Source organism: Cynara cardunculus, assembly GCF_001531365.2.
Source record: "Cynara cardunculus var. scolymus isolate 2C chromosome LG 14, CcrdV1, whole genome shotgun sequence".
Lineage (NCBI taxonomy): Eukaryota > Viridiplantae > Streptophyta > Magnoliopsida > Asterales > Asteraceae > Cynara > Cynara cardunculus.
This window is the reverse complement of record NC_037541.1, coordinates 2808712-2832434: the sequence shown is the minus strand read 5'-3', so window position 1 is coordinate 2832434 and position 23723 is coordinate 2808712. Positions and strand designations below refer to the sequence as shown.

The window sequence follows — 23723 nt, the reverse complement described above, 5'->3', positions numbered from 1 at the left end:
TCCTTTCTCATTATTTTCTTTTCTTCCCAAATTCGAAAACATAATATAAAAGTTTAAAATGGAGTTAAAAAACATTAACATGAAATGACATGGAAAACCAACTTATTTACATTGATTTACATAGTGTCATTCGAAAATCAGAAGATTAAACTTTATAACCCCAAAATGATGTCATTCTATATGTCATAAAATGTTTTTGATGATGGAACAAATTGACGATGCTACATAAAAATGTTCTAGTAAATAATATTAATTCAGAAATGAGTATTAATTGATTTTGTGTCTACGAATACTCGGAAAAACAATTTTATATAAATTCAATATTATTTCTGATGATAAAAACAATATATTGGAAAAAAAATTGTACTTCTCGATGACCCCTTTTCACATCTCGTCCAGGGCCTAAAAAATATCAGGAACGGGCCTAAAGCTCCACATCTATTTTAGATTGTAAGATTTATGTTCTTAGCAAGAAGATAAGGTTGAAGATTGAAAAAAATATATCTAAATAAAGAACAATTGTAAAATGACCATTTTATCCTTGTGGTTACCAAAGATGATGGATGGCCGTTAGGGTGAGGGAGCAAATTCAACAAAAAGTGCAAACTCCAAGTCTTAGGGTGTAATAAATGAACTTGAAGGACCAATTTAGTAACCACCCCACAAACCATATCCATAATTCACTTATGGTAGTTTCCTATTTTAGGGATGTTTACCAAACACTTACCCGGTAAGTGCTTACTAGTAAAATTTAACACTATCACATACTTACCAGGTTAGATTTTAGTCAACAAAAACGGCATTGTATGCAACTATTTACCTGGTAAGTGCTAACCATGGTAAAAGTTCTCACCTTCACTTACCGAGTAAGACTATTGGTCCTTGTCTCGTTCTTACCGGGTAAATTTCTTGGTCCTTGCCATATTCATCCAGTAAGTTAATGTGATTTGGTAAGCGCTTACCCGAATAAGCGTTTGGTAAACGCCCCTTAGTTATTTAGTCCCATTCCCTTGGGCCTTATTTGGTGTGACAAAGAAAATGCATTCATTCCCCTCTTTCAATCTCATTATCCGATCCAATGTCTCACAAAATGTGCGTAAATGTTTTTCGTTCTATCCACGTCCTTTTAGTGTACTAAACGCACAAATCGTAAACCAAACTCAGAGAAAGCTAAAAGCTAAAATTGGGAACAAATAATCAATCAAAAACGCTCACCGAGCAAGAGCGGACTTGATAAACTAAAGAGAAAAACAAAGTTTCAAAACTACAAAAAATACATCGGAAATAACACCTAATAAGCATTAACTAAAATAAATACGCACCCTAAACACAGAAGAGATTTAACAACTAATCCGTTAAATTCAAGAAATGAGAAGTGACGGAGAATTGAGGACCCAACCAAACCAACATAAACTTTCAAATAAAAGTTTAGACCTTGAGGCTCGTCTCCATTGGTCGCTAAATCTTCTCAGGGTCGCTAGAAATTTTCCTACGTGTTATTTCCAGGGCCATTAGAAATTTTCCTACGCGTTATCTTCACGGCCACTAGAAATTTTCCTACGTATTATCTTCAAGACCCCACAAGATTAATTAAGTGCGTGCAAACTGATGCAGACACTCGCAATTAAATTGCTGACTATTATCAGCAGGTCCTACAAGATTAGTTGAGGTGTGTAAAAACTGACTCGGATACCCATAACTTAAAAAAAAACTTAAGGGCTAACTACAAATGAACATAAAACATTAACCAACTTATACAATCTCAATAGGCTTTATCATTGAATACCGAAACCATGGGCTGAAGATTTAGCCCCAATTTTTTAATATGTTATGAGCCAAGATTTTCTTTTTACAATTTGCAGCTAGCAATAAGCTTTTTGCAATTAAAGCAATCATTATTCAAAATCTACTCAATCAAAATCACATCGAGTAACAAATTTATAAGCATTTGGAATGAAATAACCATGCATAGCATAAACATGAACTCAAAGTGACATCAATCAATTAAATTCAGTCACTTTTAGTACCTTGATCAAGCAAGAGCACCTCCCAATCTCCGCTTTCGACTGAATCACTATCGGACCAATCACCTTGCCCAAGCGAATCATTATCAGAGTAAAAAGCTGAGGTAAAATCAGGAAACTTCACATTTGATGGAAAAATGAAACCTCTAGCTTCCAAACGAGAGAGAACCTACCAACAAAAGTAAGGAACACGATGAGAACAAAAATGAGAATGGTGCAATACATGTATGAATTTAACAGGGCAACTAAGGTGATGGTTGGCAACCATAAGTCATCTTATTCTTTGAGCGTATTGAAAAGACCTTGTTTGGTAAGTCATAAATTAGCTTATAAGCTAGTTTTTTGAAACGTTACAATAAGCTCCATGGACTTTTGCCACTTTTTCTTCCTATTATGCCCCTCTAATTTTTCCAATTAATTTTTCAAGATATCAATTTAGGTCGTTTTACAATGTCATCTAACTTATCAGTTAATATTTACCAAATGTGAGGTGTTTGTCACATAGCTAATCAACCAACAACTAGCTTATCTACTAGTTTCCCAAGGACCATTCACGCCTCCCATTCTTCATGGTTCTTCGATATGAAAAAATGCGAAACAAAAAGGTCGTCTTATTCAAGACCCCAATTATGACGATGATCATTTTTCCGTATTTCAGCTATTACCTCAAGATAATAGGAGTCAAGGTAAGCCATATGCTGAGGAGCAAAAGAAGGAACCCACCTGAATATAACACATTGAGCCAAACATAGCCTAAAAATATAACTTCCAATGACACCCAAGAGCAGAAACATCTTAAGAGGCAAAAGCAAAGATATTCATGCTCCATGGATGAGCTCTAACCAGGACGTTGAGGAAGCACCAACAAAGATTAACAACAAGAAATCACACACTTGTGTTTTGACTTTTGACAAGGAACGCTGGGGTGGGTTTGTAGTTTCCTCTACAATATACATGTACAGTTCCAAAATCTTCATAGTTTTCAGAGTTTGTGTTGTGTTTAAGACTTTAAGTACAAATCTTTGTACTTCGATTGGGTACACTTAAACAAGTTTATCAAAGAAAAGTTCAAAAAAGTACCACTACTGTTTATGACCGTGTAATTTTAACGAAGATGTAAACTATCAAAAGAATATACTAACAATGCCTACAATATAGATTAACAAGATGAAACCACACATTTGTGTTTTGACAAGGAATTCTGAGGTGGGTTTGCAGTTTCTTCTGCAATATACATGTATGGTTTCATGATCTTTACAGTTATCAGAGTTTATGTGACTTCGATGAAGCATAATTGAACAAGTTTATCAACGAATAATCAATAATGTACTACAAAAGTTAATGATCGTCCGTAAAATTGTCAAAATAAAAGAAATCTTTACCTTACAACAGAAAACCCCAATCTTAAGCTCCTTGACATGGCGAAGACTTTGTATGAATCCTTTAAGCATCTCTTCTTCTGCTTCTTTAGGGGTTGTCTCATAATGCCCACCCTTTGTATAATCTAAATTAGCTTCTACTAATGAAGACATATTTAGCAACACAAGTTTCCATAACAACAAATCATCTTGAATCGTGAGTGACAAAAGATTTGGGGCATTGATTTCGATAATATCTGCAAGATCATCAAATTCATCGTCAGGAACCATATATCCAGTGAACACCAAGTTCTTAAGACTCTTGGAAGTAAGATCCAGCCGCTTATAACCATAGCAATTGTCCAACACCAAAGTTTCCAATAGAGGACTTCCGGATAATATGTTTTCAATCAAACCTTCACTTAAATTACCAAAGGAAATACACAAATTCCTAAGCCTTCTCCAACTAATCGTTCCAGTTGGATTGAATACGCAGCCTGCCAATGTGAGATCCGTGAAACATGAATTGTTGAAGAAATATTCATTCAATAGAAACTCAGCTTCCAATTCCAAATTCCATAACGTCAGATCTAGCTCCTCAACGTTACAACTTATAGCATAACGAATCCAATTATTCACTTCCGACTCGAATCGAATATCGTAACTGGTATAGACTCCAAACTTCTTGAGCTTCAATTGGCGACACTGGGTTAGGGTTTTGTTGACGAACGAAACGAAATCGGAGCGCGGGTGATTATCATCACTGTGTTTGAAAATCAGAGTAGGAACCGAAGTCCAAAGATATTTCCATCGTTTGGAGAGTGTACCTGTTCTAATGGCACTTTTTGTAGAGGGTAAACGAGAAAGGATTTCAAGAAGTAAGCAATCTGGTAAAACACTGATTCGATCTTCTTCCTTCTCCTCCATGATTTCTTCAACTTTCATCCGTTTTGGTGATATTCTAGGTTGATTGTTTCCTTCTTCGACCATTTCCATGGCGTCAACAGAGCTCTCGTTGCTTTCCCCCATGAAGAATCCCAACAAGGCAACAAATCTCCAATTAGCCGTAGAGCTAAACAAATGGTGACCGGTGAGAACGATGTTTAACTTTGGCCCCTTAATTTTAGAAAACTACATTTCAGTCCCTATAAAAATGAGATGATTATTCTAAGGTCTTTGAAGATATCGAACAATGTTAACGGATCAACTTAACGGGTAAATAAGAGCTGTTAGGGATTTTTCTGTCTGATATCTTCAGTTAATCGATGTGGATACAAGTTGGTCCAGACACATACAATGTAAAGCATTTTTGTCCTAAATTTTGCTTAACCAACATCACGTTAACTTTCTCTTTGATAATACTAATTTATAGTCTTATTATTCACTACAAAATCACACATCCATCTCATTTTTTCGTTGATAACAGACTTTTTTCTTGTCAGCCATACATCTGTTTTAATCACATTCATATATTGCCTTAACGGGCACTTTTTTCTTCATTTCCCAACACATTTTTACCTCATATAATCTACTTTTCTCTTACTCGATGAACATCATTTGCAAATACCTTTATGTTCCTTGTATCTCTTTCATAACTTGTTGATTTTAGTTGCTACTATTCTTTTCTTCAAGTATGAAAAACACAAAAAAATATCGTCACTACTGTATTCATAATCGTTGGAGTCTCAAATCCAGAGGATACGAATCACCAAATCTGTATGCATATATGAATCCCATCTCTTTTAATTTGGTATATATGAATCCCATCTATTGCTATTACACTGTTTTTAGCACGTAGCTCAATTGACAAAGGGGTGGGGGGACTTCGCCTAAATACATGACAAGTCTTGGGTTCGATTCCAACCCCCCCCCCCAGCTGCTGAGTGAACCGAAAAATGTCCATTCACATTGGTGTCTTTGGAGGCAGACTGATTGGAGTTACTGGTAATCAATTTTTTTATCCAATTTACTATTTACACCAAATGTTAAACCATTTTGGTGCAAAAAAATGGTTATGAAAAGATTTTCAAACGAGAGAAACATCATTTACTATGGAGGTGTGTATGATATGAGAGGGGTAGGATCAAACAAACCCGGTCATATTGCAAAATCATCGCATCTCTTGCAGGAAAGTGATAATATATAGCTTCAAGTTGTCAACCACTGAGTTGTACCCCTTCTCTTCCCCCATCGAGAAATAGAATTGAACTAAAAATCGATGACAGTGTTCTCAAGGGCGTAGCTAACAAAGGGGGATAGATGGCGCTTAGCCACCCCCAACATTCCATATTAATAAGGTATAACAGAGAATAATATACAAACTTCCTCAAGCTGAATGATTAGAACTACTGTCAATTAATTATCAGATCCAATGCTTGAAATCCTTACCAGTATTTTTGGTTTTCATTTTTTCATTTTTATTTTATCATCAATGTTTTTTATTTGTGCTAAAAAAGTTATTATCCAAAGTTCAAAAATATATAAATAGATTTTCTGTGGTCTACTAAAAAAATCATAATATTTCTGATTTTTTTTTTGTGTTTTTGTCTACAGTATCTAAAAATGCTTAATAATATATTCAAGTCACACAAGACTTGCTATAAATAACACTAATCATATTTATCACATCAACATTTTGTTTGAATACTCTTCAAATTAAGTTCATTAGTTTATTCTGCGGCAGCAAATGCCAGTTTCAATATGGGTTCGAATGAAAATTATTTAGTCATTAGAAAAGTCGAAGTCAATGAGGATACTACTATTAAGACATTAAAACCTTGAGCTCAAGGGCGTAGTTATCTGATTTAGCTTTACTTCTCTAAGCCCTCCTAAATTAGAATTTTGGCTCTGTGACTGTAAAGACTTATTAGTTAGGGGCCATTACCAAACGCTTACTGGCAAGAGCACCATCTTTGCTTATTTTACCGGGTAATATTATCGACCATCAAAATGGATTGTTGGTAAACATATTTTACCCACTAAGCACTTACCACGTAAGATTTTCTTCCTCACTTACCAGATAAGATTTTCGGTGTTTGTTACGCCTATTATCGAGTAAGATTTTAGGTCTTTGTCATACTCATTAGGAAGGTAAGTGACACCTTATAAATCCTTAGGGTGCGTTTGGTACATTGACAGGACAGAACATGTGATCATTGTTTAAGTGGAACAAACTTATGTTTCATTAATAAAACCTTATTTTTTTTAAAACATCCAATACATTACCCTTTTTACATTTACTCAGTTTTTAAATTTTATTTATTTTATTTTTATACTCTTTAAAGTTTGAATTATACTAATCCACGAAAAACGAGACGAGAAATTCAAAAGAAATGATATAAGGAACGAGGGTGACCCGTGAAAATACATCGGTTTCTTTTATCGTCATCAAAATATTGTTTTTATATTTTGGTTAATTTATGTATTTATTAAATATTAATAATAATAAAATAATATAGAATAAGTATAACATAAAAATTGGAAACTACATAAACATAAAATAATATAGAATAGGTATAACATAATTTTTATTTTATTTTAATCTTATACACTTTAAACTTTTAACTTATGTCATATTGTTCTGCATTTTTTGTTATGTTCTGTTCTATTCTGTCATTTTCGTTTGGATACTAAATGCACCATTACCCAACGAGTATTTTATTCTTTTCAATTTGATACTGATATATAATTTTATTTTCAAAATTTAGCCGGGAATTTAAATTTTATAATCATATGTGAGTATGATTATACTAACATTTTTACTATATTATACACATTAATCAAGGGTCAGGTTCAAACGTAAATACGGTCGATTTGCGAGAAAACGAGAAGTTCCAAAATCATATATAAGTACACGTGATGCACACATCTATCATATATGATTAAACAAATGTTACATTGACCGTACACAAAAAGCGACCTTCCCCCGTGACCAACACCGTTTGTCACGTTCATGAAGTTATACGCGTCCCTTTTGTTATTCCACATTTAAACTTTATAAAACTAATTATGGAAAAAATACTAGATGAACGTTAAACCTCATATAAGACATTACACTTCGTAATTAACTGATTCTTCAAAGTTTAACATATTTTTTTTATTTTAAAGATTACAATATTAATTATATTATTAAAATATTAAATAAAATATTATTTATCTATTTTAAATATTTTTATTGATGATATTCATAAAAAATCATTTAAAAGAAATTCTCCAATCATTTATATATTTTGAATTGAAATTGAACAAAATAGTTGATCTCTTCAACCAAATTCATTTTTTAGCCATTTTTGTTATCGATTATAATTTTAGTCAAAGTTTACGTATCTGTTATTTATGTGAAGCTTATTTTCAGATTAGAAAAAAAAAAATCTTCACGTAAACAGAGATCCTTATACAAATTCTTTCTATAAATTATGCAAATTTGCTTAACCATTTTTTCTACTTTGTCCAATATTAAAATAGGCTTAGATGGAGGCTAAAATAGGAATTTAGTTAAAAAATGACTAAAAAGTGAATTTAGGGTCCGTTTATCTAAAAATTTATTCGGTAAGCACTTACTGGTAAAATTCAACACTATCGCTTACTTACCGGGTAAGATTTTATTCACTAAAACGCATTGTATGCAACAATTTATCCCGGCAAACGCTAACCATGATAAGAGTCATTGTCCTCACTTACCGGGTAAGACTCTCGATTCTTGCCTTCGTTCTTACTGGGTAAGATTTTTAGTCATTGCCATATTCATCCGATAAAGTAAAGTGACTTGGTAAGCACTTACCCAAATAAGCGTTTGGTATACGACACCTTAGTTGAAAAGAAAGAGACACTATTTTGGTGGATTTTTTTTGGTTTTTCAGAATTCGTTAAATTAATACAAAATTGTGGCTTGAGAATTGACTCAAATAGTCATTTCTCAATTAAATTTGTCTCTTAACCATTCCTCTTTCGGATTTACTTAAATGTCAGTACATCCGCAATATCCACATTCGTAATCCGTAATATCTACCCAAATGCCACTACGTTTTGGAATATTCACATCCGCAATATTACGGACCTGACATAAAAAGTTCAAATTTCACCGGGTTAGTAAGAGGCACCGTCGTAATTGCGGATCTGACCATCATAATTGCGTATCTAGGTTGAATTTGATAATTTTTCTATCTTTTAGCCAGGTCCAATATTAAAGACGATCATATTATGAATGATGTAATGATATTCGGATAAATCCGATAGAGAAATGGTTAGGAGACTGATTGTTTGGTAGTTGCTGAATGATTTAGTGCAGAATGATTAAGTGGTTAGAATAATTAATAGTCTCTCATGATATATTGTAAAATAAAATATAATTGTTTGGTGATTGTTTACAATGAAATTAGGATGCTGAATGATTAAGGGAGACCCATGATGCAAAATCATTCAAAAAAATTTAAAATCATAAAAAAACAGACTTTTCTTTTACCAAACAAGATTCATCTATTAACGATCGATACACCTCCTCTTAGTATGTAAACAAACACCCCTGATAAAAATAAAATAGATATTCGGAGTCGATTTCCCTTCGGGTTTTCTTGTTTCGAAAAATCTGTTGCTAAAAAGAATTATAAATTGCGCGAACACCAAATTCCCAGTGTAGTTTGGTGCGATCCATCTCAACCATCAACAGCAACTTCACTACAACCTCTGATGGCGATTTCTAGGGTTTTATTCTTCCCAATTCAACCATTCTTTATTCAAAAGCTTCAACATATGATGTTCACTTTTCAACCTTCGATCTCTTGTTCGGTGACAAGTAGGTGTTCTGCAGATGTGATATTTCCCCTGCATTTCATGTTTTTTATATCTATACAATCTACATGACTAGGTCAGTTTACGCAACCTTCTCTTTTAAATAATCTGTAAAATTACATTACTTTTATCATCTGCTGTTTGCCTTTCATTTTCACCTGATGTAGCTTCACATCCAATTCAGAATTTGATGCTCCCGGTTTCATCTTTATATTTGTTTTTGTCACAACAAACTCTGACATTCTCATCCTAACCATTTATATATTTTATAATAGTAAGTAAAAGGAGCAGGCAAGACTTGGTAGTATTCCCATATAGAAAATTCAATTGGGGCAATTGTTATATTTGGGAAGGTTATGTAGTCTTAATTGATGGTGTTTCATATTGGAGATTTTGGTAACTGAAGTGATCCATACATAATGGGGAAGCAAGGGTCTAAACAAGGAGATCTTAGTTCGCCATTTGCATCATTTCAGTATCAATTTAGATATCAGAAAATGGTGCAAGGGAGTGATCCTACAGCGGGGAAGAAGTTTGAGTTGCTTCATGGGTTAAGGAGTAACTCCATGAAGTTTGGTTCTTTTAAGGGTGCTTATGTTGGTAAAAGGCATACTTGGATCCGTAAACATTTTTCATCCATTGTTTTCACAGTTGCATTGATGGGTTTTCTTTTTCTTTTGGATTCTTTTTTGGGTTCCATCTTTGAACCATCGGTTCTTGAAAGTAGTCCCACGCCTGCAAAATTGTCTAGTGAGGTATGTGTTTACGTGTTCTTTCTGTGTTCCATACCAGGAAGATTAAAACGTGGAAGGGTATGGCTTTATGTGCTCATTTGTATGGAATGTATGTATATGTTATCTTATTGAAATCTTTTAACCAGTCTTCTATTTCAGTAATCTCACACACACATGAATTCATTAATTACAACCACTGAATGATTCCCATGTTTGTTGATACCTATCTTTTGCATCTTTTTCACTGAACTGTTTGTTCAATATCTCAAACCATCCTAAAGATGCTAAAACCACTGAAGTGTAGGAGTTTGCAATGGCAAGTGCTCCCATTCTGTTATTATTGCTTTACTATGGGATAATGCAGACCCTAATTTGAACTTAATTGCTTGCATGTGTATTAAGCTTGGACTCATATATTGAAATAGCCATGGCCGGGCTATGTGTGCTTAGTGTGAGATTTGTCGTCAATGGTTCCTTCATGTATAGGTAGCAATTAACCGGATCATCAAACAAAGTGGATTGTGTGAGTCTGTGAGACAAAGGTGTGAATTAGTTGGTTCTGCAAATTCGATAGCTTTGATAAAATATTGTTGGGGGGATATGCTTTATTTCCTCAAAATAGTTAGCCGTAACTCAGATAGTTTCTTTCATTATATCAACTCTGCAGGATGGCAAATTTTCACTATTTGTCATAGTTCTCTCAATAATCTTTATTTTCATGTGAGCACAAAGAAAAGGAAAAAAAGAAGCATGTGGTATCACAATAAGTTGTATTTTATTCGTATGTGATTACTAGTGCCAGTACACTCATGTATCCTCGCCCCAAGGTGTATACATGATATATTGTTGTTAGGTCTACAGGTTTTCTATTTAAAAACCAATTATCAATAGTGGAATAACCCATGATCATATATAAAAGTATAATCATCATAAGTCTTATTTTTAAGAATGTGGGATTATTATGCTAACAAACTGATCATTTACCAAATGATTCTGCTCTTGAAGTTTGGAGATGATGATGGCAAAAATGTGGTGCAGATGTATGGCCGCCTTGCAAGCATGGCTTCTGGTGCTCTTGTAGAGGTTTGATTCTCTGCTTCGACCTTGCATATATATATATATATATATATATATATACACACACATTATATTGAAGTATATAATATTTATATACTACAAATACTCACACACACTCCTCACTTCGGTGAGGTATGAATCCTTGACCTCCTGGGAGGTTGGGCTCTACCACTAACCTGGGTACCGCTGGGTCAATGACTTTTTGGTGACCTTGCATATTGTTTCATATGCATCTAGGTTTACACTAATCAAGTTCAATTGATATGTATTGTTGTATGTTCATGAATAATTTCTAATGCAGAGAGAGCTTAAACAAGATGAGTCAAAATTCTGGGAGGAATCTTATCGTCAAGCATCAGTTTGGAGTCCTTGTGCAGATAGAAAGGAATTGATAAGTGCCGGTAAAGATTGATTTTACTACATTTTGCTAATTGTGTACTCCATTCAATGGGGCAATTGAGGCATCCTTTGACTTCTATGGTATAAAGAAACTAATTTTCCCCATGAAATTCACATGGATATATTCAAGTTTTTTGAAAAGGCATTCATGACTAGATTATGAGAATTATGTGTGGTCATTTAAAAGTATTTTTACATCTAGGCTACTAAATGATGACAAGTGTAGCATGGTCCTTATAATATTGTGACATTGTATAGAAAACAAATTCCTAGATTTTAACTTTATAAAAAGTACCACATAGGATAATTCTAGTTTTGAAGATTTGATAATTGGATGTGATGGTATATTTTAAAAGACTAGTTGTTTACTATGCGATGTGGCACAATGTGAAGTCTTATTGTTAATCGAGAATGAAAAATTAATGCAATGCCTCACTAAAAAAGGAAGTCCGTCATTTATGTTTCCACAAAATAGAAATTACAATCATCTGTACATAAATGGCTAAATGTTCCAATTATTTTAATTATTTGGAAACATGGTCCTCCATAAAGAAAATCCAGTGTGAAAAAAATATTACAATTACACAAACTAATCTCTCAAACCTCCCCCAATCACACCTACATTCTTCAAGATTTAACTCCACCTTTTGTTGCTCCACCTTTATGGGACAGGCTTTCCCTTTTATTTTATCTACAAATTCTTAACAAACCATAACTCTTAGTGCATTAGTGATTTGTACTTCACACTTCATAGATGTTGTACACTTGAAATATAAGTGTTTTATCTAAATGCTTTATAATATAGTATAGATAATCTAGATATAAATATATATATATATATATATATATATATATATACAGAGAGAGAGAGAGAGAGTAAGGTAATTGGAATCCCCACAATATGAATGGTGCTTGTGGACGCCCTAATCTAGTCCATTGGGTGGACCTGGATGGGACCGTGTGTAGGATAGAGCTTCTGCAAGAACGATTAATTGTTTGGGATATATATACACAAGATATGGAAACTGGTCCCTCATACGTACATATATACATACATACATATATATGATTAAAAACTGGTCCCTTTGACTGTGAAAGTGAAACTTGACCTCCTTTCTTTTCAAATGTTTGCCTACATGAAAATTTATCATGTTAAGTTAGGTTATATTTATGCATCATTGTCATGATTTTTCAATGTTGTTAGGACAGAAAAACTTCAAAGCAACAACGGTTATATATTGGTTAGCGCGAATGGAGGTCTAAATCAACAACGGGTTGCTGTAAGTAGAAGGTTTTTCTATTCTCCAATTTACTTGTTAACCATTTGAAACTCAAACGTACCTATGTATCACACAAAATTCTAGGAGACAAATTGTCTCACAATGATTTCATTTCTTCACATTCATATTGTTTACGAACAAACATCAAATATGAATTATGGCCTTTATTATGTATCTATTTACAAGAAAGTTTCTCTGTTTGCATGTAGGTTTGCAATGCTGTTGCTGTAGCGTCACTACTAAATGCAACATTAGTTATTCCAAGATTTCTTTACAGCAATGTATGGAAGGACCCCAGGTCTGTGAACCCCCAGTTTTTTTTTTTATGTGTGTGACGACTTTTTATCCCCATATTCTTTGTAAAATAATACTCCATCTGTCCCAAAATAAGTGTCTATATTTGTATTTTAGTTTGTCCCAAAAATAAGTGTGTACTTTCCAATTCTACCCTTAATTATGAGGTGGAGAAATTCATTACTCCTTCTATTCTAAGAATAAAATTGTCATTTAGTTACTTAAAAAGTGTAATAATTATGCATTTCTAAAACTCTGTGCCTTTTTCATTGTGGACATCTATTTTGCGATAGAGTGAGGGATCATATATTTCAGTTGGATGCTTTTGTATGTGATTCAGCCAGTTTGGTGATATTTATCAAGAAGAGTATTTCATAAAGACATTGAAGGATGAAGTTAATATAGTGAAGGATCTCCCTCCTCATTTGAAATCGCTAGACTTCAAAGAAATGGGCAGTCTGGTACGTTGTCTTTTTTTTTTTTTTTGTATCTGGTACTCCTTCCATCCCAAAAAGATGTACACTTTGACAGTAAGATTAAGCCATCAATGTTAACATACACACACACACACACACTCACAAAGAGATATATAGATGAAGGATCCTATGAGAATAGGAGTTAGGGTGAGAAGCGTAAGAAGGGATCTGGACGCTTGATCACTTTTAATCTCATCCCGACCCCATGAATTGCACTTATCACGGGAATTGATCCAGTGCATCTCATTAATGTTGATCTTCAATCAGGATTGATCCAAGGGTGATCTTCTTACCCTTCAATCAGGATTGATCCGGTGAGAAGGGTAAGAATGATTATCCTAACCACATTTTTAGTACAATGTGGATAATCATTCTTACCTTCCCTTCTCACTAGTGTTGATAAAAAGGACGCATGTTACTAAATATATATAAATGAAGGAACCAAATATGAATTTTTGTTGGCAAGTAATCTTTTTTACCGTAAAAGTCAAAGTGTCCATCGTTTTTTTGGGGGAATTTAGGGAATATCTATACATCCGAATTGCATGTCAGTCAAGAACAATGGATAATGTTTATCATTGATCTTCAGATAACTGATTCAGATATCAGCAAGGAGGCAACACCTGCCGAGTACATTGAGAAAATACTTCCTCTATTATCAAAAAACGGAGTTGTTCATTTCCTTGGATACGGAAACCGGCTTGGTTTTGACCCGTTGCCTTCTGAACTACAGGTTAGACACTACTTCCATCTTTTTATTTTGCTTTAAATACCTTAGGACCCCTGCCCGGGGGAGTTCAAATGAGAATGACAAAAAGGTTGAGAAGGTGAAAATAGATCTCAACCGTCAGATGAGATGATCCAACAGAGTATACCAACAAAATAAGCATTTTATTCTCTTTACTTTGACATCCATATTGTTATACTTTTTCATCCGTTTTTTCGTCATTTATATAATCTCAACCTTTTTGTTATTCTCATTTGAACCTACCCTTACGTTAGTATTTATGGTACATTTTGTTTATAATAAAATCTTATGATATTGTTACAGAGGTTAAGATGCAAATGTAACTATCATGCTTTGAAGTTTGTGCCCAAAATTCAAGAAATTGGTTCGTTGCTGATTAGAAGGATAAGAAATTATGATGGCCCAAGAAACAAATTAGATAAGCGATTACTAGGAAACTTCATCACCGATGGCCGGTTAAATGGGAATGATATGGACAGAAGGCCACTTAAGTATCTTGCTTTGCACTTGAGGTTTGAAGTCGATATGGTAGCATACTCTTTATGCAATTTTGGTGGTGGACAAGTTGAGAAAGCCGAACTCCAAGCTTATCGGGAAGACCATTTTCCATTGCTCATGCAACGATTGAAGAAGTCAAAGTTTGTACTTAAAAACTAAGATTAGTTACTTCCCTCCAGGTTTGCCCATATAACAGGAGATACTGATCCATTGGTTAAATGACCTTCTGACAATTTTTTTTATTTTAAATCAGTGGCATGTCTGACAAGTTTGAGAATGCCACTCTTTTACACAAGAATGCCTAAAAACCTCGCAAAAGGTCATGGATTGAAAAAACACTTGCCGGGAGGTCATTTAGGTAAATAAACCCATTAGATATAGTGGTCAAATGAATATTTTTTTGGGTCAAAACTAACACATCCATGATTGTTATTTTGATATCCATGGACTAATAGGAGGGATACCAACATTCAAAATTGAGAAACCTCAACATATTGGGCAAGCCATGGGGGATAGTTCTGTAATTTCTCTTTCCAATTTGAACTATTATGATCATGGATTCTATGGTTGTAGGCCTGTTTCTGCAGAAGAACTAAGAAGTTCAGGAAGGTGTCCACTAACACCAGAAGAAGCTGCATTGGTTCTAGCTGCTCTTGGTTTTACGAGTGATACATATATCTATCTTGCCGGATCCCAAATATACGGAGGAGAGTCAAGGATGAGCCCGTTGACTAATTTGTATCCTCGTTTGATCACGAAAGAGGATCTCCTCTCCCCGAGTGAAATTGCACCGTTTAAGAACCTCTCTTCTCAGGTATCTTGATCATTTTGTCATATTTTTAGTAGTAGATTTTCGTCTTAATATAGACTTACATGAGACCTGGCATCATTCTTTCATCATATTAAGAAAAATCCATAAACCAAATGAAACCACTAAATTCCACCCGGAAGTAGGGTCTGTGAGGGGTAGGATATACACAAACCTTACCTCAACCATTAGGATCGGGAGGCTGTTTCCTTGGAGACCCGAGGCTTATGCACAAAGCAAAGGTGTGTGCAAGCAAACAATAAGATATGTAATATACCAGGTAGAATAAAGATTCGATGGTTTGTGCACGATTTCATTCGTGTGCGAAAACCCAATAGGATATTCCACTCGAAACCCATAAACCAAGCAAAACCCAGTATATTCCACTTGGAAGTAAGATCTCGGAGGACTACGATATATGCAGACCTTACCTCAACCATTAGGATCGGGAGATTGTTTCCTTGGAGACCCGAGGCTTATGCACGAAGCAAAAGGTGTGTGCAAGAAGGCAATAAGATAGATAATATAACTAGTAATTGGGAAATATAAACAGGTAGAATAAAGATTCAATGGGGGTGTTCACAATTCAATGGTATGCAAGCAGACATGTAATACAAGTAGAAACTAATGTAGAAAAGAAAAACCCTAATCGAAGTTGACTAAGAAACATAAGGAAATTAAATTGGTAATCATAAAATCTATTTTAGAGAACTTACGAAGAAAATGTGGAAGATGCGTTAAGCAATAAGGTTCCGGAGTTCTGTATTCAGTTTTGAAACAAATATTCATCAAATTAGCGGGGCCGTCATCGTTGTTTGTCAAATTAGCGGGGCCGTCGTCGTTGTTTGTCAAATTAGTGGGGCCGTCGTCATTGTTTGTCAAATTATCGAGCGATTGATGATCTGTTTGCCTTTTAATTGTATCCAACCTTGATTCCATCCGCAAAAACGTCTTTGCCTTGACATATTTTCGACAGGTTTGAGAATGTTTTTGCCTAACAGAAGAATGCCTCTTGTTATTTCTTAACATGAGAATGGTTCAAAATCTGTCAAAAGGTTATACATTTATAAAAAATATCTGTCAAAAGGTTATTCTCGTAAATAACCCCCACAACTTATACGAAAAGTTTGATTTCGGTTTTCAGCTAGCAGCATTGGACTTCATTGCCTGTGCAACTGCCGATGTATTCGCGATAACAGATTCCGGCAGCCAGTTATCTTCTCTAGTCTCTGGTTTCCGAACCTATTACGGTGGCGGCCATTCTCCGACGTTGAGACCTAGCAAGAAGAGACTGGCAGACATCTTGTCAACGAACCAAACCATAAGATGGACGGATTTTGAAGCTAGAGTAACGAAGATGATCACTGAATCTCAGACCGTACGAATGAGAGGTTGGGGACGAAGCATTTATAGACAGCCGAGATGCCCCGAATGTATGTGCAAGTTCCAGTAACCGAATAAATCTTTCTCCAGTTTTTTAGATCCTTGTTTCCCGTTGAAATGCTTCGAGTAAACACAACAACGAAGATGAATTATGTTTCGTTGTCATGCAAGGAGTTGCACAGTTGGTTCCGAGTTGGTATACTTGTAGAAACTTTCTTTTGTTCGTTTTTTTGAGAAATTAAACAAAGGGTATGAACAAATTCATTACGGTTAAGGATAATAAGGCTCTAAGCGGGCCGGGTCGGGTTGGAAACTGGATTTGGTAGCTCGATGTTTTTACTATGAACGGAACAGAGCTCGAATAGCTTGAAAATATGTGTGGGAACCGTCTTCGATTAAGTAAGTTTGAGTTTAGCTCAACGATGAGAACTTCGATAAGAATTATATTCAAATTCTTGTAAGCTCGAACTTGACTTGTTATATATGTGAATGCAAACTCGATGTGTTCGATTTGATCGAGCTCACATTAATTGATGAACACTCGTTAAGGGGTTCTTCGATTATTTTTTTCATTAAGTTTTATATGAATTAAGGTAAATTGTTGTTTGGTTGTTATGTTGAATAAATCTGAATTATGAAAAATGATAATATTACCCCTAGATGTGTTTAATGTAAAGTTTAAATGATAAACAAATAATAACAATTAAACTTATTGATTTATCATCGTGACAAATTCAATAAATTCATCGCTAACATAGTTTGGATACAATTAAAATACTATGAGCATTTATTTATATTTTATTCAATATACGTCAAGGGTTCCTTCTTTTATTCTCAGACTGAGAACATCCATAACCGATGACGTTAACAAATTTTAAAACGTCATTTTTTATTGTCATATCAGCATCATGTCAGTAAAACAAGAGCTTAAAAAGAAAACTCTACTATATTAAGAACCTCTTCCAACTTATCTGTTACTAATCTAAAAACTTGGTTTTTTATTTAATGACCAACTTCCTACAAACATACTACAGACAGCTAAATTGTAATTTAGCTGAATGAATTAAGTAGGCATGGGCTTAATGATTAAGCCGCAAATTAACACTCATGTCTAACTAGTCGAATAAGTTATATAGACCGTTGTAAACCCATTAAACCAAAAACAAGCAGCTCCTAAGATATCGTTTAATACTTCAACAAAATCAGTTAGTATAAGTCGAGTCAAAATCAGTTAGTATTAGTCGAGTCAGAATCATTTAGTTGCTTACCTCTTAATAGTTCCATTAAGAGACAACCTCTGAATCGTTAAGAGGTGAATCTTGTTTGGCAAAAAAAGTCTGCCTTTTAATAATTCTAAAACCTTCTGAATAATTTTGTATCTTGGATCTCCCTTAACCATTAAGAGCCTTAATTTTATTGTACACAATTACCAAACAATTATATTTCATTTTGTAGCATATCATAAGAGTCTATTAATCATTCTGACCGCTTAATAATGCACCAAACCATTTAACAATTGCCAAACAAACCCTTAGTCGAGCCGGAATTAGATCATAACTGAGAAATTAAATAATTAATAAATGGAGAACCCTAAATTAATTTGAATAATTTGAGACAAAATTTACATGAAATTTAGAACAACAACAAAGCTATCATGCTCTCATGAAAAAACAACACATCATACACTTCTACCCCTCCCACTCCCCCTCTCCTACCAAAAGGATTGTGATCAGCACAATCTCAATCATGTGAAAATGACGAAACTACCCTTGCCACCGCGACCGCCACGACCGTTAAGACTTGGAAAACCTTAAGATGGTGGAAAAAACCGGTTAAGATTGAACGGGAGGGTGTAAAACTCCTCGTTTCGACTATCACCTTTGAACGCTCTAAACTTCGCCCACCACGGCATCCCACGGTCCTTCGCACTATCTTTGAACTCGAGCGTGTTGTCAAGAAACACCGACACCATCAACGCCACCGTCGGTGATGAGAAGAAGATGGTGTTGAGGAAATCATTGAACTGCAATACACAAAAATATCATCAACAGGTCCAAAAAGACCAAATTGCCCCTAATCTCATGTGAAAAGACCAAATTGCCCCTCATTATATGCAAGAAGAATGTGAAAGGACCAAATTGCCCCTGATCATATGTGAAAAGACCAATTTACCCATTCGGCTTTTGTATGTGATGGACCATGAAGGGCACCGGCCGTGTACTCCCTAAAGTACTCCGGAATAGACAAGCCGAGGAAGAACGACACGCCCACTATGAACAAGTTTCTCATCGAGTTCATATTCGTGAACTGCAAGAATGACAACCCCACGGAAGCTGGCAACAAAACAACAAAACCATTATTTCACGGTATTTGGGGTTTAGTGGTTAGGGTCCAAGAGATGGAACAGATGCTCACCGACAAGACCAAATAGCACGCAGTATACTGCAGCAAAGATCGGGAAAGGTATCGACGCGAATAAAGCTCCAAATTTCCCTACGTGTTCCAAAAATTTAGTCAAGAAACATGAATTGGATCAAAGGCGGCTTCATCTTTTGGTGTAGTACGCATTTAACTCACCTAAAATCGAGAAGAAGATCATGAAACCAGCCGAGATTTGAATCACTCTTCGGCTACCGACACGAGTGCTTCCCAGAAGACCGACGTTTTCTCTGTTCGTTACATGGAGATTTATGTTAAAGTTTGCGTCTTTTTTGTTTCAAACAACGAATAGGATTGGATATAGGAAATTACACAGAAACCGTTGAACCGGTTGCTGTTCCAAAGAGGCCGCTCAAGAGAATCCCGATGCCCTGCCACCCAATGCCGCGGCTGAGAACATGAGCAGGCGGCGGCGTAGCGCTGGCTAGACGGGCTGCTGCCTTATATGCACCTGTTGACTGTCATAAGATGAAAACAGTTCAATGATTCACGTTGTGGTTCGTCATTTGTGGGTTCCCCATCTGCGTTTGTCCTCAAACGGGACCCACAAACGAAAAAAATGAAGGAATCATAAAGATTAGCAAGCATGAATCGACCCTAAAGTTCTCATTTTGCGAAAACAGATTCACAAGATTTTCACACCTCAACGAGCGAAACTAGAACAGCAGCCATCATCCCGAAAGCATGCCCCATTTCAAATGTTGGTGCACCCCATTGAAGTGGATAAGGGATCTTTATCCTGCATCAAGATTCAAGAAAACTTGCTCATAAGTTCATTTCATCGAGCAGCAATTCACATGTGAATAATGACTCAAACTACCAACCATGGTGCAGAAGATATGAGATCGGCTTTATCGGTTCTGCAGTGCATTTGGGTCTGTTCCGAATGATGTTTATACGCACCACTGGCGGTCAATAGGTGTGCGTATGCCCAGATCACTGCTATCGTCAAAAGAAGTGCAAACCGCTCCAATAGTGGAAGTTGCTTCGCCTGAAACTGTTTCAGGTACTGTTTCCCACCGGAAAATCAAGAAACAGGAAAAAGATTATGTTTTCATTCATGAAATACATCTAGTTTAATCGACTTAACCGAAGCTAGCAATACCTGAGAGAAAGTGACAAAAAGAATTAGCATCGGTATGCCAAATTCAACGCACCGTCCAACCTACAAACATTTTTGAGTAAAGGTTAAGCTTGTGTCAAGAAATGTAACAGTTTTGACTTTTGAGAGTCAAAATTGAAGTATTTTCAACAAAGTCAAAAGGGTCATCAAGATTTTCCAAAAAGATACAAAAAGATCATACATTCTTCACATTGAAATTGACTTTATTAGTGAAGTACTCGCATAATATTCCAAGTTGAATCAGCACATTTTGACTTTTGAGGTCAAAAGATTATTCTTTAAAAAGTTAAAAAAACAGCACGGTTTTTGTACCGAATTGAGCTGCAATTTCGCTGTATTACCAAGTTGTTACCCCCTTCAATTGGGTTACCTCTATTTTCTAAAAGAAATAAACAATTTGGATCGATCTCAATTTGAATCCATTTGACATCCAAAGTCAAACCAAGCCAAGTAAAGTATGCATACCACCGGAAATCCTCTGTCAAATAGACCAAAACCGGCCAATGCAATCACCGGAACCATACCAACTGGGCTAAAGAATCTGAAATGATCGAAAATTTGTAAGAATTGACTACAAAAGCATTCGGATTCATTGTTGGTTCATGAAATATATAAAAGATCTACCTTGAACAAATAGCCCACAGTTGACTATACCCCAAGATAATCTGCACGCTCGATGCTACTATAAGTGCACCTTGTATCGCTCGCATTGTAGCAAGAAATCTCTGCAAGTCCAAAGAACCCCATCATCAAAGACTGTTTTTTGATAACATTTTCATTTTGGATGCCTCATTTATGTGATATAGAAGGATACATATGTAATTGTCGCAATGTTATTTACTTGACGCGTGAGAAGAATGGGCCCACCTATGTTTCCCGGGGTCTTTATAGAAACAATCTCTTTACCACTTCAAGTAGACAAATGGTTTTGTACATCTTCCCTCTACAGACCCCAGTTCGTGTGGGAGAGTGGGACCGGGTTTGGTTTGGATTTTGGAAAAAACAATCACATGGGTTGGTTTGGTTTGGCCTTGGGGCTTCTCCTTATAGGCCTTCAATTCGAGTCTCCTTAGGGCCATTGAGAATTTTCCTGACTGTTATCTTTAGGGCCCCATGAGATAGTCGAGGTGCCCACAAGCTGATCGGATTTGAAACTTGTAGGTCCACCCACCCCTTGAGGTGGGGTCTATTGTTATTATAGCTCAACTTTTGCACTGCTAATAAGAAAGTGATGTTTTTTAGTAGGTGGGACACTTGCAATGGGTCTCAATGACCAAAATTTGGCATTGCTACTAGGAAAGTGATTGGTTTTTAGTAGGTGGGACATTTGAAGTGACCCTCAATAGATGAAAATAGTACTCATAAAATCATCAAAATTTGGCATTGCTAATAGGAAACATGAAAACAAATATCAAGACCTATGTTACAACAGAGGTAACATAAAGAATCATCAGCAAGTTTGTATGTTTAGATTACCATATGAGAGTCAACGATGGACGCGAGAGAAGGGTCATGGATGATCGAGATTATAGGAACCATGAACGCCCAGGATCCCCCAACCACAGCTGGCAATCGGGTTCCAAAAAGTGTTTGCAAAAATGTATTAATCCCTTGAACAAAAAGCAATGTTTGCACCACCCTCACCTTATCACCCTGCAAATTTCAATCAAAGAAACATGAAAAACCGAGAAAAAAATCCTAGTAACCATTCACATGTCCAGGATGCACATGTGAATAAAAGTAACTAAATGCAAATGTTCATAGTGCATGGAAACCATAAAACCTTTTCAATTACTTTTATGCATATGTGTATGTGTATGTGTATGCACTGTAAGCGGTTGCAGGGCTGTTTTATACATATATATGTTGTAAAGTACATTCATAATACACATGGTACAGCTATTTTCATTGATGTGCTGAAGGAAAAAGACTCACAGAAGTACCACCCATCAGAGGAACAAGAAAAGTAGGAATCATGACAGCAGTCCCCAAAGACAAGATGTAATGTTGAAACCCTAAAGCTATGGCTTCCCCTGTTTTTTTAAAAACACAGAAAACACCATTAATAAAAAGCTCAAATGGCATATAGATTTGAAGGAAAGTGAAGAAATTTACATACCCCAAGATGGATTGGAGTCAATACAATACTCTAAACCCTGAAGTTGATCTGTTGGAAGATGAGTGATATCCTCTGCTTTTGGAGCTTCAGCCATAGCTTTCAAACACACTTAGAAAGATAAAGAGAAAAACCCTTGAAAGATTCGAAAAACTAAAATGGACCCAGAAATGATTCGTGATTTTTATAGTGAAAAAAACGATGGAATCAACACAAATGGAAGTGGATTCGAGATTCTTTCTTGTTCCTGAATCAACAGATTCAAGATTTCTTGGTTTGTTTGAAATGAGGGGTTTTGATGGAATCAACAAACACAGATGGATTCCAGATTCCTTTGTTGTTAGTAAATGGGGTTTTGATGGGAATCAACAAACACAAAATGGATTCAAGATTTCTATTTCTTGTTCCAAATGTGATTTGATGAAATGAATGAATCAAACAGAGAAATGGGGTTTCAAGATGCTTTTTCTGGTTCCAGATGGGGGATTCTTCACAAAATGGATGATTGGATTCTGTGTGTGTGAAAAAGGAAGAAAAAGAGAATGGAATTAGGTTGTAAGAACCAATGAGATAAAAAGGAGAAAAGCTTAAAAGGGTCAACAATGGTGGAAGCCCTAAAAAGCAAAAGTTGATTGGAGAGATGAAGTTGCAGAAGTGAGGTTGAATCTGTTTGGTTTAAGTAGTGATCCGTTAACAATTTAGGAGTGTGTTGACAAAAATACCCCTCGAAAATACTTCCAAAATCCAAAGTTTTTGTTACCGTTGGTCCCTCAGTGTCTATTTAATTTATTCTTGCCCCACTTTAACACTAATAACATATTTATTTATTATTACTTCCTTACTCTGCAAATTTTAGTTAATTAATTGCTAATATTTTAAGCATCAAAACCTACCGAAGACAGGGGAGTGCTAATGATACCCCCTTAACAAAGGTGTTGAATGTTTATGAAATTTTTATTGTTTAATTTTATGAAATTTTTATCATGAAATTGTTTAATTTTACTGGAAATCTTACCCGAATACGTGTTAATTGTACTACAAATAATGTTAGTTTAAAATAAGTGAAAACGTAACATAAATTATTTTATGTTTTATTTTTATAATTATATAATCTTAAAAAAACAGTAATGTTTATTAATAAGTGTTTATTTACTTTTAAATAAAAATTAAAAAGTGAAA

The 23723-nt window shown here is 35.2% G+C and overlaps 3 protein-coding genes across 5 annotated transcripts; 1 reads left to right on the top strand and 2 right to left on the bottom strand.

Moving 5' to 3' along the window:
- Positions 1-1768: 1768 nt before the first annotated feature.
- LOC112526812 (F-box protein At5g03100-like) lies at positions 1769-4426 on the bottom strand. Its single transcript, XM_025137233.1, has 2 exons — positions 3407-4426; positions 1769-2193 (listed from the first exon to the last, which is right to left on the bottom strand). The coding sequence occupies exons 1-2, from the start codon at positions 4409-4411 to the stop codon at positions 2011-2013; spliced, it is 1188 nt and encodes a 395-aa protein (XP_024993001.1). The 5' UTR covers positions 4412-4426; the 3' UTR covers positions 1769-2010.
- A 4586-nt stretch (positions 4427-9012) lies between these two features.
- Positions 9013-17330, top strand: LOC112526963 (O-fucosyltransferase 8). 3 transcript variants are annotated; one of them, XM_025137418.1, is made up of 10 exons: positions 9013-9245; positions 10942-10986; positions 11282-11381; positions 12589-12659; positions 12869-12957; positions 13294-13414; positions 14019-14162; positions 14481-14815; positions 15249-15489; positions 16628-17330. In XM_025137418.1, exons 2-10 carry the CDS (start codon positions 10942-10944, stop codon positions 16934-16936), a joined length of 1455 nt encoding a protein of 484 aa, XP_024993186.1. In that variant the 5' UTR covers positions 9013-9245; the 3' UTR covers positions 16937-17330. The 3 variants fall into 3 exon arrangements, with proteins under 3 accessions (XP_024993186.1, XP_024993184.1, XP_024993185.1); XM_025137416.1 differs by having other exon boundaries at positions 9013-9924; positions 10909-10986; XM_025137417.1 differs by having other exon boundaries at positions 9231-9245; positions 10909-10986.
- Positions 17331-18457: 1127 nt separating this feature from the next.
- Positions 18458-23121, bottom strand: LOC112526575 (nucleobase-ascorbate transporter 2). Its single transcript, XM_025136918.1, has 13 exons — positions 22548-23121; positions 22364-22461; positions 21905-22081; positions 21053-21153; positions 20894-20969; positions 20411-20470; positions 20130-20314; positions 19948-20044; positions 19618-19763; positions 19444-19535; positions 19282-19359; positions 19039-19199; positions 18458-18889 (listed from the first exon to the last, which is right to left on the bottom strand). The coding sequence occupies exons 1-13, from the start codon at positions 22639-22641 to the stop codon at positions 18677-18679; spliced, it is 1578 nt and encodes a 525-aa protein (XP_024992686.1). The 5' UTR covers positions 22642-23121; the 3' UTR covers positions 18458-18676.
- Positions 23122-23723: the final 602 nt, after the last annotated feature.